The 15950-nt window shown below is 46.3% G+C and overlaps 1 protein-coding gene across 1 annotated transcript in view; it reads right to left on the bottom strand.

The window, feature by feature from the left end:
- KCNQ4 (potassium voltage-gated channel subfamily Q member 4) overlaps positions 1-14519 on the bottom strand; it is a 114013-nt gene extending 99494 nt beyond the window's left edge. The window contains exon 1 of the mRNA XM_088153409.1: positions 13407-14519. Within this exon, the coding sequence (XP_088009535.1) occupies positions 13407-13732 (326 nt within the window). The 5' untranslated portion in view covers positions 13733-14519. The remainder of the gene's footprint in view (positions 1-13406) is intronic.
- Between the last annotated feature and the right edge of the window lie 1431 nt (positions 14520-15950).

The following is a 15950-nucleotide window of genomic DNA, read 5'->3' as shown; positions in this document are numbered from 1 at the left end:
GAACAGCAACTGAAAGATTGACCAACCCAAATGGTACAAAATAGCAAACTAACTTAACGTTTGTTTCAGTATGTGATAATATTTTGTTGGCTATCATCAAGGCGCTGCTGTCCTCGGGTTTTGGATTGTTTCACTATGGTGGAAAAAAGCCACATTCAGAGAGCCCAAGATCTGAGCAAGTGGCTATCTTCAGTTGGCAGACTTCTTTTTTGCAGAACGTCAGCAGGGGCTTCCAAAGAATTTTCCAAAGTCTGTAAGAGCCATGAAGAGAGACATGCCCAGGTATGTGCTATACCCATTGGTTGGTCAAAACCTCAGGTGTAGCTAAATGCAAAGCACCATCTGGGGGGGAAAAAAACCACTAGAGTTGAAAACCTGAATGCTATACAGCAAGGTAGACATCTTGCAGCCTTGAAGGTCACATGCAGCCATCAACCTAGTTTCACACGGCCATTCACCTAACTTCAAAGTCCTTGACAAGAAAACAGTTTAGACCTCTAGTGAGAGGGCTCTCCCCTTTCTCTACAGCCTGGGAGAGAGAAGAGAGGAGCAGGAAGAGAAAATGAGGGTGGTAAAAAGTTGGGTATCTTTCCCTCACTGCTTTGCTTCATCCCCACCCACCAGCCAGCTCCCAACAGATCCCCCCTCTGGGAAGGCAGCCTTCAAGCAATGAAAGGCTGTCAATGCCAACTGTATTCACTCTGCAATTTCTCATGCTGCTGTTATGACTTCTGCTTCACAGAGCAACTCTCCTTATTTCTGACATGGGGGGCTCAATAGGTGGCTGGTTTACACAGCATCCTTGGCCTCAGTTACCAAACATTTTCTAGATTTGCACAAGGCAGTGAAGCTTAAGCCCACCAAACAGTCTAGTTCATACAGTATTCTAGCCGCAAAAGAAGAGGAGGGGAGGGAGGAAGGGGAATAAGAGGAATAGGGTGAATAGGGAGGAACTGGCTCCAACTCAATCCTAGCAAGACAGAGTAGACTTGGGTTTCTGGCCTCCCTGCTTCCATTGATGCATTATCTGATTCTTGATGAGGTAGCACTTTTCCAAACAGAGCTGGTACACAATTTGGAGGTCCTCCTGGACTCATAGCTCTTGCAAGGTGGCCTTGATATACTCATCTTGCACACCAATTGCCTTGGTCACTTCCCAGGTTGGACTACTGCAATGCACTCTCATATGGCTACCCTTGAACACCTCCCGGAAGTGACAACTGACTTGGAATACAGTGGCACATGCAGTGTTGAGTGCCTCCTGGTTTGCCCATATGATACTGCTATTGTGCAAGCTGCACTGGCTCCTAGTCTCTTCCAGGTGCCATTCAAGGTGCTGGTTATCATCTTTAAAGCCCTACATGGCATGGAGCCAGATTCTTTGTGGGACCACCCCTTCCTGAGGGTATCTGCCCATTCCAATAGGTTAGATATGGTGAGTATGCTCCAGGTGCCTTCTCTCAAATGTTGCCATCTCTAGGAAGCATGACCTTTCTATAGCACCCCTGCCCCATGGACCTCTCTTCCCCTCTGGATCTGACAGGCCTCCACCCTTTTAGCCTTCAAGAAAGAGCTAAAATTGCTGGCTTTTCCCCCAAACTCTGGGATAGGGTATGGTTAGAGCCTAGGGATTGTCCCATTGGATGGGCTGGAGAGTGTTGGCTGAAGCAACAGGTTTTTGGTTGTACTGTTTTGGGGGGTTTATTATTGTTGCGGGCTGCCCAGAGTTGTGTCTCATATCCTGAACATGCCCTTGTGGCAATGCAGCTGTTAACTTTGTACCTGACCTGGTAGCACATGTTGTGTGAACACAACCTAACAGTTGGGTTTAAACACCTCTCTTTTTAAGCACACACCAAACGTAAGTTGGGAGCTAATCATCTGGAAGGTTACAATCCACAAAACATTTTCCAGACCCCACATTTTGTACTAGATACAAAACTATTTGGAATTTTGGTGGAAAACACCAATTGAACTGATCTCCTCACCCGCGAAACCAGCGAGAGAGGTGCTGCGTATCCATCCCGACTCTAAATGTGCAATGCACAGTGAGGCAGCGAGAGACTTGACCCAAGTTTAAATGGAAAACAAAACTTCTCATGAATCTAACCGGTGCCCACGAGCCTAACAAGAAAACACCGGTCCCAATTAGTGCACCGTATTGACTTGTGTGCATTTCTCCATTAGTTTTCCCCACTTTTCACCAGATGGAGAGAAAGGGGGAAAGAAGACCTACTGGCAGGGGAACAATTACCACCTGCTCTTTGATTTATAGCCGTCTTGCTTTCTTCAAAGCCTACTGCAGTCCCCATGCTCAGAGAAGTTGAGCGGACTAATTAGGTGGAAAAGAGGAGTCAACTCCAATCAGGCAGGGCAATTCGGTCTCCAACCCCCCTCAAATTACAGTGGCCTGTATGGGCCCCCTCCCCACCCCTAGGACCAGAGGGATTCAGAGGTCACCAGCAGTCAGCCCCCTCCCGTTCGCCTGATTAGCCTTTCTGCTGAACTTCAGAAAAAAGATGCCATCCAGGCCTATTAACTCATAGATCATTAATGCGTGTTTGTGCTTTGCAAAACAACAGTACTTGCTGCTTGCTTTTCTCTCGCAATTTATTTTGTGTTTGTTTGGTTGTTTGTTTATTTATTTATTTACTGGATCTACACAGCCACCCATCTCACAACAGTGACTCTGGGTGGCTTACCACATTTAAAAAACAAGACGGCAACTTAATATCAAACTGATCTAGACAGATAGCAACCAGTCTCACGGGCTCTAAATAACAATCTGACCCCCAGGTCCGGGAACACATCTATGGTTTGAAAGCCTCTGAAAAGCTGGCAAGGTTGGGGTCAACCTACCCTTGGAGGGGAACGGTGTCCCCAAAGGCTGGTACAATGACAGAACACGATGTTAGAACGGTGAATTCTGACATTTCTACAGCCTCAGACAGCCACCTCCATCGGATGAAAGGTCCCATCTCCCGTTTATCAGTTGCTGAGAATGAAACTGTTAAGGGAACTGACACATTGAGACACTTTTGCGACAGGCAAGAAGTTGCCCAGGAGGAGAATCCCGCCCTGAACGCCCCTTTGGATTTCTTCAGCACCACTCAGGCATCTTGAGAACAACTCTGCAAGGTGGACCGGTACCCCCATAGCCCACGGGGAGAAGGCACAGCTAGAAATGGCAGCTTCAGGAAGACTGTCTTAGCAAGGTCACAGCTTCCCCAGCGTTTGAATTCAAATGTCCATCTCATGCGCTTAACCCAAACTTACAGATGCCTTTTATTTTACAGGATTTTGTTTCATTTCCTTTTATAGATTGATGTAGCAGCCCACCGTATGTACCATGACCCGCATCGAAATCTTTGGGCAGAGCAGCAAGTCCAGTCGGGGAGTTCCCCAGGCTCTGCCCCTCTCAAAAACAGGACCATGTTCAGGATGCAACCTCATTTTGTCAAATGTCCATCCAACTGCTGCCAGTCAAGAACAGGAGGAAAAAACAGGAGTGTCTCCCTGCCTTTTATTAGCCTGAATGTTTACAATAAATCTGAAAGCAGCCGGGCAGATGTACTTCCATTTGCAAGATGATCAAAATTCAACTCCCATTCCTTTCTCATCTTGGCTCTCCCTCAATTATGTTGACACTTTAAGAATGGAAACTTTCTGCAAGCCTCCAGAGCAACTGGGGCTGCAAACCTGGCTGGCTGGCTAGTCAAGGATGCACTGCAAAAGAGATTAGATTTAAATCATTTGCTTCCTCCAGAGGCATTAAAATAAGCGATCGCTTCACAAAAATCCACGGCTTTCATTAAAAGAAACAGCATTTTCTCAGTTCGGAACGGACTTTTTAGAAATGCCTCCCCACGTGAGCTTCATTGCTGGTGATGTTAGTGGTCCTGTTTTAATCCAAGGAGCAAATCTCTCAGAACTAGGGTCCATCCCAGCCAGGTGAGATTTCTTTAATAAGTATCTTATTAAAACCATGAAATGCAACTACCTTCAGAGCAGAAAAATGTATCCCCTTCTTAAAAGCTGGGAGGAACTCAGAAACCCCACTGTTATTTATCTGATGCGATGGTGGATGTATTGAGTTTGCAAACGTGCTAACACAGAAAAGAAAAGAAAAGAAAAGAAAAGAAAAGAAAAGAAAAGAAAAGAACAAGGAATACACAGAAATGCAATGCTGAGAACAGAATCTTAATATAGTAGCAGCATTTCAGTTTGAGAAGCAGACATATTAAAAGTAGGAGAAAATGATGAAAGGTGATGTTTCACCATTCAAAAACTGTTTGCTACATTAAAAAAAAACATTATTTTAGAAATGTATCCAATGTTACTTGCATTAAGGAGGGAGGGGAAGGGGAAGGGACTTAAGAACTAAAAACATTTGAATCTTGAATCATATTTTAATTTTTGTATTGCTGGTTGTAATGGTTTTTAATTTCATTTTAGTATTGTCTGCTGCTCGGGGTCATTTGGTGAGCTGGGCAGCCCAACAAACTGATTAAATAAATAAATAAACCTATTTGCAACATTTGTGGCATTCAGTGTTAGGCTGAGACAGAAGATTGTGGTGACTTTGACCAGTCAGCTCAACCAACTTCCCAGTCCAGTCATTGTGGGGATCAAATTGGAGGAGAGAATGCTATCTGCATGGAACTTCTGGAAAGTCCTGGGCATAAAATTAACCGAAAGGCAGGGTATAAAACTCACCAAATAAAATGAATTAGAACATGAATGGAATGAATGGCTATGTAGAATACATCAGTCCAAATGCCCAAAATACAACAGGACATTTCTCGAAGGATTCAGAGGTGCTTTTCCCAACTTGCTTTCCTTCAGCTGAGTTGGAGCACAGCTCCCTTTATGCTCAACCAACAAACCAGGGGCTGTGAGGGCAATCATGGGCGCTACCGTCTAATTCTTCCGGAGGGGAGCAAGTCGGAGAAAGCTGATAGCACATTTCTTGAGTGACTGAAGAGACCATGGGACAACAAGAAGAAGAAGACAGTGTGTGTAAGACTGGGAAGAAATGGCAAAAAGGCTGGCTGCAGCCAGTAATGAGAAATAAATGATGACCTGAATATTTCAAAAGTAACAGAGTCAGGATGAGAAACAGTCCTGGTTAATCACCGATCATTGGGAATGAGCTACACAGTCACACACAGAAGCCCTTTCTGCCTCGGCTCTGAAGGCCACACCACACACTCACTTTCCATTCCATTTACAAGCAGAAGAAATAAAGGCATTGTGTTCTCATGAGGAACAAGACAGTGTTCCTGGTTAATCTTGGTAATCTTATTACCAACTGCTGTATTGTCATGGGAACTCCTTCTCTTTCCAAGCCCTGGGACACGAGAAAGGACATTAGCTAATAAAAAATGTGTTGTGAGCAATTTTTTATCTGGATGCATAAATACTGGAGGACTAGTTACGTCCAAAATAGAAATCAGTACTGCGCCCATGAAACTTCTAACACTTCCTGTAAGAAGAGTGCAGTAACCAAAGAACTACAGATAGTCCTTGTTTAGCAACCATTCACAGTTATGACAGTGATGAAAAAGTAACTTTGTGACCAATCCTCACATTTACGTCCTTCTCAGGTCTGTAAAGCAAAGGAAAGCTGAAGTAAGATCATAACCCCAGTTGCAGTTTCACTTAGCAACTGTTTCACTTAACAACAGTTGCTGGTTCCTATTGCGGTCACTAAGTGAGGACTAGCTGTATTGGGAGTTACTGCTCAACAGTTAAACGATTCTCCAATCTGTGCTTATTTATTTTACTTACAGTATTTATAAGGCATCCTGGAACAAAGGTCTCAGGAATGGTCCCAAGAAGGAACACAACCATTTAAAATCCAACTCCTACTGGTATTTTGAAGGAGCCTGAAGACATGGTTCTTCATCCAGGTGTGTATTTGAGGGCAATTGATGCCCCTTTCTTTGTTCCCATCCAGGTTTGTTTTCTCTGCCATCTTAGTTTCTTTGGTTTGTGTTTCCTGTATTGTTCCTTGTTTTTAAATGTTTTTAAACATTCGTAAACTGCCCAGAGTTGCTGGGAGTCAGGCGGCATACACATTTAATAAATTATTATTATTATTTTATTGCCAATAAAAGGAATCAATTTAGCACATCTATAGTATAGATACCATATAGGAGCATAGATGCAATACAAAACATCCTCTGCAGAATAAAACTGTTTAACGCTGAAACAGATTAAAAAGACAAAGCATTGCACAATTATTCCCTATACTGTAATTTGACACTTGCCCCAAAGCCCTGACCAAAAAACCTCTGGGAGACTGAAATATTAATGTCCTCTCAAGAGGGAAGACGCGGCCTTGTAGGAGAGACTTGGACCTTTTGTGTCAAAGTTGCTTGGTTAGCAGTGGGCTGGATTATACCTGAAGCATTGTCAGCTCAAGGGTATATGGTGCCCTAGGTCACATTGACTAATAGAACCACTTCCCACTGATGGAAAGATTTGCATTTGGGGCACCATCGGTGCCCCTTGAGCTCTGGTGCCCTAGGCCAGTACCTGCTTGGCCTTAGCCTAAAGCCAACCTTGTCTGAAGGCCAGAGTCCCCATCCCTAATCTAGAATAATTCCTGCACTTCATCTTCTCTGAATGCCATCAGTCATTCCAGATGTGGATTAAAGGAGCTCTGACTTACAATGTCTGAAGGACACCACGTTAGGAAAGACTGGATTGTGGGAGAAAACAACTAGTATATTCATTGTCAGGTAAAATACAGAAGAGAACAAAAATGAAGAATTGTTTTAAAGCAGTGTTTTTCAATCTTGGCCACTTTAAGATGAGTGGACTTCAACTCCAGAATTCCCCAGCCAGCATGGGAGTTGAAGTTCATACATCTTAAAATTGCCAAGACTGAAAACCTCTGTTTTAAAGGTGCAAAGGAGGCAATGGGAAAAATAATAAGTGCCTAAAAGTTCACGGGGAAATGTATTCCTGCACCTCTAAAACTAAGAACCATATTTCTGGGTACACTCAAGAGTCAGATGGACCAGTTGTCCATCTGCTGGTCACCTCCTAATGAAGCAGAGTTTGAACTGCACCTCTCAAACAGCTGATCTTTGCCGCTGTTAAACTCTACCTAGCTGGGCAAGACCAAGGAAGCAAAATCTCCATGGACTTCAGGAAGGTCTGCGGGATGCTAGCCTGGGGAAAATACAGAATCTTGGAAGGTGCAAGAAGAATTTCCTAGCCTTCTTTATAGTGAGTTCATTAAGGCAGAATCTCATTGAATGATTGGAAATGTTTCTTCCCAGATTTTCTGCCACCCGTGTTGCCATTTAGGAGATAAGCCACCAAGAGACTCATCTTCTATCTCTTGATGGTTTATGTTGACTCTCTGTTCTATTCCTTTCCTTCCCTCCCCACAATCTCTCACAGAAGTGCTGGAAGGAACATGGGATACAACCAAGGAGAGGCACAGGTTTGCAGGATTTGCACAACATGCTAAATGAGTGTGTGGTGTGGGTGTGCAGATCATATCTCTTTGGGGAGAAAGGCATATGTGAGAGAAGGGCTGCCTTCGTCCACCTGCTCCTTTCCTCCATGCAGGGCCAGGCGAGGCATTTCTATCCTGCCCCCTTATACGATTCTAGGCTGTTTAGTACAGATGAAAACATAAAACATACAAATGCAATAAAATGATAACATGAATAAACCCGGCCAGTAAAATATAATAACCACAATGCTAAGAAATCAAGAAGCAAAAGTCCAATGAAAGAAGACCATTTGAAAAGACTTCTTGAAGAGCCCTGCTTTTCCAGGTTCAAGCAGATCTTGATTGTGGGGGATTCCCTAGAAACTCTCTCCTTGTGCACTCCAGAATGGGAAACCTTTAGCCTGAGTTAACCAAAACACAGTGGATGTCTTCACAGAATATGCTCCGCCAAACAGACCCCACTACATTATGGTTAGGGTCACACAGGATGTAAAGATGTGTTGAGCCATGAACCGAGTAAGGGTTCTCTGACTAAGGGGGGACTTCAACCAGCCAACCCCTGAGCCATCACATCACCCAAGATAACCAAGATGCTTAGAAGCATCACTGGGTACTCAGAGGTCTCTCCTGCAATTTTACCAAACGTGTCCCAGGACCACTTTTAAAAGCTTGTTCCGGGGTCCTGAAGAGCTAACTGCGAGCAAATAGGAAGAAAAAGCTTGTTTGTCCCTGCAGGCTGAAAAAAACGCCATCTCTTCCTGCAAGCTCCATCCTGCATTGCAAGGAATCCCTCCATTGCCAGGCCTGCCCCACATGACCAAACCTGACCCTTCCAAAACGAATGAAATGAATGAAATGATTTCTGACTGCCAGTACAAGAATTAAGGTGACCAAATCCAGGGGGAAAAAAAAGGGCAGGAAGAATGCAAATAATTGTTCCTCAAGTTGGCACCAGCACGATGAGCTTCTGTATGGGTAGGCAAGAGGGGGGGACAGTAATGCCCCATGTCTCATTGTGCAAATGATGCCATTATGCACACATGCCATTGCACGATTACATTATGAAATGTGGGATGTCATCATATCGTATCTTCTACTAGAGGCTTTCGAGTTCTAAACTGTGATTATTACACAGTTCACTTAACATCAGTTTAACCTGGTTACTGATTTGTTCCCTTTTCTGGTTTGCACAGTCACTGAATCAGGAATTAACTCAATGGGCTGGGTTCCACATAACACACTAAGACTCAAACAATTCAGGTTAAAAACTAACCAAGTTTATCAAATTGATATACAACTTTAATGGCTGAATAAAGAATTTAGAGATTCCTGTTTTGACCAGACACTAGGAAAAGGTATTAACATCAGGGCCAAAACCTTAATTTGATCTTAGGTTACATCATATTTAACCAAAAACAATATTTTGGATTTCTTGGGCTTCACTGAGTTTATATAGAAAAGGCTTAAGTAAGTCATCAGGAGATAAAATGAGATTAATGCTCCATTTAAGCATATGTTTGCCCAGTCCTATAGTTGTTCAACTTTGGGAGAGATGTGTATTATCTCAATTTTCAGACAAGATGTAGTATTTTCAGAGGTTCATGTGCTTTTGAATTATATTTGTACTACATGGAATTTTTTAAAGATGTTTTTAAAGTCTTTTTAAAGGTTTTTTTTATCCTGCTTTTATTATTTTTATAAATAATTGAAGGTGGTGAACATACCTTAATACTCCTTCCTCCTCCTATTTTCCCCACAACAACAACCCTGTAAGGTAGATATGGCTGAGAGAGAGGGACTGGCCCCAAGTCACCCAGCTGGCTTTCATGCCTAAGGCGGGACTTGAACTCACCGTCTCCTGCTTTCTAGCCTGGAGCCCTCACCACAACCACTAGACAGAGAAAGTGGATTCTCGGTGGCCTGTTTCGAGCTAAAACATTTATTCTTCATCATTTGAAAGGGAAACGTATGGCCCCAACTGTCCTGTCAATTGTCCGCAGAGGGGGTGTGATTAGCAATTTAGGAACAAATCACTTATGGCTGAATGATTTTGATGAAATATAGCTACCGTTCATTGAAATGTTTATGTACAAGTTGTATATATGTGTTCCTATAATCCTCTATATGTCCTTTGTCTGTCTGTCTCTTCCTTCCTTCCTTCCTTCCTTCCTTCCTTCCTTCCTTCCTTCCTTCCTTCCTTCCTTCCTTCCTTCCTTCTTCCTTCCTCTCTTTCTCTTTCTCTTTCCCTTTCCTTCTTTTTTTGCTTCATAACTTTGTGCTTTGTTTATCTTTCTTTCTGAGTGGTTTTTATTATTATTCAATTAATAAAAGCATTTTAAAAAAAAAATCAAAACCCTAACCAATTTGCTTGTTGTGCAAATGTAGCCACTGGGTCTGTAACTGACTTGGCAAACACTGCCCATAGGTTATGGAGAAGCTATCTGAGGTCCTTCAGATATTCAGATACTCCCATGACCCCAACCTCCAGAAGTCCTCAGACTGCCTGCCTTGACCTCCTCTGAAGACAGAACCTGACCCCACTTTGAGATTCAACATGGACCTGAAGTTTGATCATTCCCTGCTGGACTATTAATGGCAATCTTTCCCCCCAAACTCACATCTTCTGGGGCCTACCTCACAACTTGGAAACTCAACAGCTAGATCATAAAAACATTCCCTCGATGGACTGCAGCTGACTTTGTTTCAAATCGTTAGCCAGGATGGCTAAGGCAAACGGGACCTGGAATCCAGGATCATGCAGACATGCACGGGTTCTCCATCCCATTCATCTGAAAGAGAATGGGGGAGACTAAATCAATCCGGGCACAGGGAAAGTGGCAGCCCAAATCAGTCTAACCAGATCACTAGAGGACCCAGCAGCTGCATTTGCACCAGGAGTTAACTCGGATTACCTTTCTGCAGCTTTATGTGTTGCATAAACTCTACCTGTTTAATTACTTTATTACGGATCAGAGTGCTGTGCAACTCAAAAGAAATTAGCGAACTCAGTAAGCAGGCACTTCAAGAGAACCTGCTTAGCAAAGGGATGGTGAAAGCCATCTTTCCGCAGCAGCTCTGTCTGCTCTCACTTCTTTGTTTCCTTCTTTCTACCAGTTCTCTCCTTCCCTTCCAGCTTCTTTCTTCCCCATTCCAATCTTCTTCCTCCCCTCCTTTTCTCTTCCTCCTCCGCCCCACTCTCTAGGCCTCCTTCCATCAGCCACCAAATGTTGAACTCATTATGGTATCTTAAATTCATTGTCTGGAGATAGCGCTAGGAAATGAATGAGGTTGCTAACTGAAGGCGAGCTGATTTAATTTTAGAGAAGGCTGGAAGGAAGCAGAATGGGAGATGAGATTCATCCCCACCACCAATTCAATTACTTTTGGATTAGTGCTCGTTCAAAACTTTGAAACCATTTTGGTGCAAATATCTAATTTTTTTAGGAGTGGCATTTAAAAAAAGACTTGCTGGGGGAAGGGGGGGAGCATCTACCAGCCACTGTTTTATGTTTATTTTTCTTATGCTTGTTCATATCCACTGCCAATTAATTAACTATAACTGAAGAGTTAGCAATGGAGTCAAAATTAACTAAATTTTAATTTTATCTAGGTTACTTTGGATGGGTTACTGGATGTTCAATCGCTTTGCAAATTTAAATAAATCCTAGTAATTACGCATTTGTGTCTATCAGTGCGGGTGCACTGCAGATAAATATTTTTTTTTCCTATGAAGCTACAATATATATCTGGAAACATCTGAGCTGGAGATTAAATAGGAAAGCATCTGGGATGCTACAGGGATTGCAAGGCTGCACCAAAATATAAGACTCAATCCATCTTTAAAGGCATTTTTTAAAACGCAATCGTTGGAGAACCTGATTAGCTTTTTCCAATATCTTCCATCTGGTGAAACTTGGTGGAAAGTTTATTGGAGAAAGACTGGGAACACACAGCCCAACCAAGTTAACTCAGTTACTAAATTCATCAATGTGGATACATAAAACTAACCCAACCTACCAAGTCCATACAACAGGTTAAGCCACAAAGAAAGAAATCAACCTGTCAAAAACAATTAGTTTAGCACGTTGAGTGAAAACAGCAGCTCGGTTTGTAACTGAGCTGGTGAAGTGCCTTGCGCGGCTGCAGTCAGAGTCACTGTCTGGAATTCGCACAACTCTTAAAGCCCAGGGCACCTTCCTGACTCGACTTCTCTCCGTTAAAAGCCACGTGAGCTTCGGAGTTATATAGAACAATCCTTGTGCCAATGATTTTTTGATCCTTTGATCAGCAAGAAGAGTGGCTTCTAGGCTCCAGATTTTCCAGGGTGGACTATGTCCCCCATGATCCTCCAGCACTCAGCAGAGATTTATGAGATCCTAAACCAGGATATCAAGCCAGGCTCTCCCTCCCAAGGACAATAATCTGAGTCTGATGATACGATACAGATATAGGCTCTTCCCCGGAATCATCTTGCCACTTCAGCCACCAGTTAGACAGAGCAGAAAAATCATGGTAGTCGCCTGCATGTCGGAATCACTTCAAGGTGGGGTGGGACGCCACACAAGATTACACAAGCAAAGGTCATAACCAGGAACGTGTATCTGGCCACAGAAGAATGGGGAAGAAAGAGGACGTACTTTGCCAAAGAAGAAATCAGTCTTTCCATGCATTGGGGTTTGCCTTGCTTCAACAATGGAGCAGCTAACCTATCTACTGCTTCTTAAAAGTTGGAGAAAAGGCCCCCAAGAGATGTGGGGAGGGGGCCAGGGAGGGGGCACTTACCCTTTTCTTTTCAGCGGTCAGAATGAATTGACTGAAAACTGTTTTGTTTTTTTTAAATTTTATAGATGTGTGATGGGGGGAGGGAAGGAGACCTTGCTAATAAATCTTGTCCCGTCTGATGACCCCCAGACATCTTGGCTAAGAATTTTGAAGCTGCGGTCCAGCCCACCTGGTGAGCATCCTTTTGGGAAAGGCTGGGTTCCAACCTTTGGGTTGGATTTAGCAGGAGCTTCCCATTCAGAAGCTGTGCAGTTTAGCCTCATCCAAGGCTCCCGTGTGAAAAACTCAGAGGCGCCGCTCTCACGCACAAGCATGCCTGCTGAACTTTCCTCTGCCTACAGGAATAAGGCAAGACCCATGAACAAACGGACAGGTGTGGACCGGTGCTTGGCCCGGCTGAACGATAGGATCCTACCAAGAGCAACTTGCAAGCGCTTTTCAATAGTCTGTAAGGACGCTGTAAAGGCCTTTGGAAGAATTGTTGCATAAGCTTTTCTAGACCCAACGCCAGTTCATCAGATAGATGGAGCACTGTCCTAAGAGAACGGTTTTTTTATATATACTTACCCAACATTTAACCAAGAAATTAAACAGTCACAGAGGTCTTGCTGTGATGTGTGTCTACAGTCGTACAAATGAACCACCATGTCCCCCACCAAAAAGTTCCTCCCCCAAGGTTTAAACTATATGGTGGAATAATCTGACATGCATCTTAATTTCGGTGGGGAGGAGGGTCACGGAGGAAAACACAAAGATAGTGGCTGCGTTCATGCAAGGCACTTACCTGGCCACTTAATGATCTAAGGGCAACATTCACACATACTAAGCTTGGCCAGTGTTAACCTTGGTTAATTTCTTTGAGGTTTAGCACGAGCACGAACCCAACCAGTCGGGTTCGTTTGTTGAACTGTGCCCGGCTTAGAAAATGGGTCAGTCCGGTGAGCAGGTTCCCTGCGTTGTGGGAACACAGCCATCGGGACGCCTTCTCCTTAACTGCGGCCCTCTCACCAGACCAGAAGGGGTTGAATGACTCGGACGCGCGGAGCGAAGGTGGGGGGAGCACCGCTGACAGCCCAAGAGAGATCCAGGGAGCGACCGGGACCCCTGAAAGAGTTCTCGACCGGAGAGGGGGAAACAGGGCAAGACTCACATGAAGGCGTGATAGGTGAACGCCCAGCCTCGGGGTCTTTCCAGCACATTGTAGAGGCTGTTCTGAAGACGGCGATAACGCTTCTGCGTCGCGGATCGAGCGCCGGAGCCCCCCGGTGGGGCCGGTAAGGGAGTCCCGAGGAGCCCCAGACGCCTGGGGCTGCTTCCGGCGGCGGGGGCGGCGGCGGGGCTCGCGTCGCTCTTCTCGGTGTGCACGGCGGTGAGGGCTACGAATTCCACGCGCGGGGCTTCGCCGCCGCCGCCGCCGCCGCCGGGGATCGCGGACGGAGGCAGCATGGAGTGGTCCCCGCCGGGAGCCCCGGCCATCGCGCTGGACAGGGAAGGCGACCGTGCTCACGGCATGGAGAGGGGTGAGCCCCGCGGCGGGTCAGCCCGGCATGGCCCAGCTGCTGGAGGGCTGAGCGGCTCCGCCGCGCTCCTGCCCGCTGGCGCCAGCCTCCCGGAGCCTCCGTTCCCTCGGCAGCGAGGATGGAGGGCGAGCCTCGCCCGCCCGTCCGCCCGCCCGGGCTCAGGCGGCAGGCAGCGCCCGCGATTCCGCCGCGGGATGCGCCCTGGGCGCACGCGGGGGACTCTCGCCGAGCAGCGCTGCGCGCTCCCCGCCTCGGCCACGGCGCCCCGCCGCTTCTCTAAGCCATCCGGGAAAGGCGGGGGGGGGGGGAGGCAACTGGAGGAACGCGGATCCCCCCCGCTTCCTCGGCTGGGTGCTGCTTCTCCGCCTACGCCCAAGTTTAGAAGAGTTGCCGGGTCTACGGGGCGCTGCGCTTTGGAGAGCTGGACAGTGTCAAGAGCGCGGCCGGGGAAAACAGCGGCGGCGGTGGCGGCAACAGCTTCTGCCGCCGCCGCTGGCTCTTTCTCCTCCTCTTCCCTCGGCCCCTCTCCATCCTGCTGGCTTTTCCACCTGCCTTTTGCTTCCCCGACTCACATGGCATCCTTCTCCCTCCCCCCTCGCCGGCTCGTCTTTCCGACGACGCGGCAAACCCTCCACGCTGAAGGGGCAGGGCGCCCAGCAGCCACGCCCGCCGCCGCCGCCTCCTCCTCCTCCCGAGTAGACGACTGAGGCGCGGGGGAGGAAGCGCGACTTTCAATCTCCGACGCGAAGGAAGAGACGCGAACAGGGCTTGAAAAGTTCCCTCCGACGAGCCATCGGTCCGCCTGGCGAGCGTCTGCTCCCTGCCGGGGTTTCCCTATTCCGTTCAGCAGGTCCTGCGTCCCGCCCCCCCCCCGCCCCGTCTAACTCCCCCCAACGCCTGAAGCAGGCCTCCCTCCAGGAATTCCAAGGTTCGGCTCAGCCCGATGGGTCTCTTGGTTCTGGACCTCTGAGCTGCGTTTGGTTTCCAGCGTTTCAGCTTTCCCTTCCGCTAGACGGGAGCAGCTTTGGCCGCACGCTGGAGCTTTCAGAGTTTTGGTGAGCGCGGCCAGGACAAACATTGGATGTGATTTAATTCCATTCAAGGGAATGTCTTTAATTTAAGGCAGTTGATTTAATTGCTTCCTCCTTGGCCATGATCAGTTACAGTCAGCTGGCGATTTGGGGATTTCGATGAAGTCCGTGGGAGGACAGGGCTTCTGGTTTGGTTTGTGTACCCGTTAGATGAGGGAAAGCAATGCTCAAAGCAAAGTGGAAAAAATGGGACTCACATGAAATATAAGAAGACCAAACAAATGACAGCAGGTAGAACAACCAGACTTAGAATTGGCAATGAAGATATCAAAGTGGTGGAGAGCTTCTGGCTTGTAGGATCAACCATCAACAGTAAAGGGACAAACAGTCAAGAAATACGTCATGCGCTCACCCTTGGTAGAGCAGCCATGAAGGCCTTGGAAAAGAGATTCAAAGTGATGGCTCTATACCAGTGTTGTCCAAACTTGGCCACTTTAAGATGAGTGGACTTCAACTCCCAGAATTCCCCAGCCAGCCATGCTGGCTGGGGAATTCTGGGAGTTGAAGTCCACTCATCTTAAAGTGGCCAAGTTTGGACAACACTGGTCTATACCTACAAAGATCAGAATCGTGCAAGCCACAGTGTTCCCTGTGACACGCTACAGAAGTGAACATTGGACTTTAGAAGAAGCAGGATAGGAAGAGTATTGACACCTTTGAACTGGGGTGTTGGAGAAGACTCCTGAGAATACTGTGGACATCCAGGAAAATAAACGGATGGATCATCGAACAAATCAACTCAGAGTTCTCACTTGAGCACAAATGACCAGGCTCAAATTATCCCACTTCAGACACATGATGCGAAGACCCAGCTCTCTGGAGAAGGCTCTGATGGTGGGAAAGGGGGAAGGAAAGAGAAGAAGAGGAGGACCAGCAGCAAGATGGATGGACTCAGTTACAGTGGCAATGAATGCACCATGGGAAGACCTGAAAGACCAGGTTAGGTACAGATCCTCATGGAGGAAATCTATCTCTATGGTTGCTAGGAGTCAAAAACAACTTGATGGCATATAATCGTCATCACTGTACACAATCTGTAAAATGAGTGCAATTTTGGAGCTTGTTTTCTGGAAAGGGCTGCAA

The sequence above is a fragment of the Python bivittatus genome, unplaced genomic scaffold, assembly GCF_059951505.1.
Source record: "Python bivittatus isolate LINGU-HERP-01145 unplaced genomic scaffold, Pbiv_v1 ctg000040_np1212, whole genome shotgun sequence".
In the NCBI taxonomy this organism is placed as follows: Eukaryota; Metazoa; Chordata; class Lepidosauria; order Squamata; family Pythonidae; genus Python; species Python bivittatus.
Note: the sequence above shows the minus strand (reverse complement) of the source record. Positions and strands in the feature narration are given on the sequence as shown.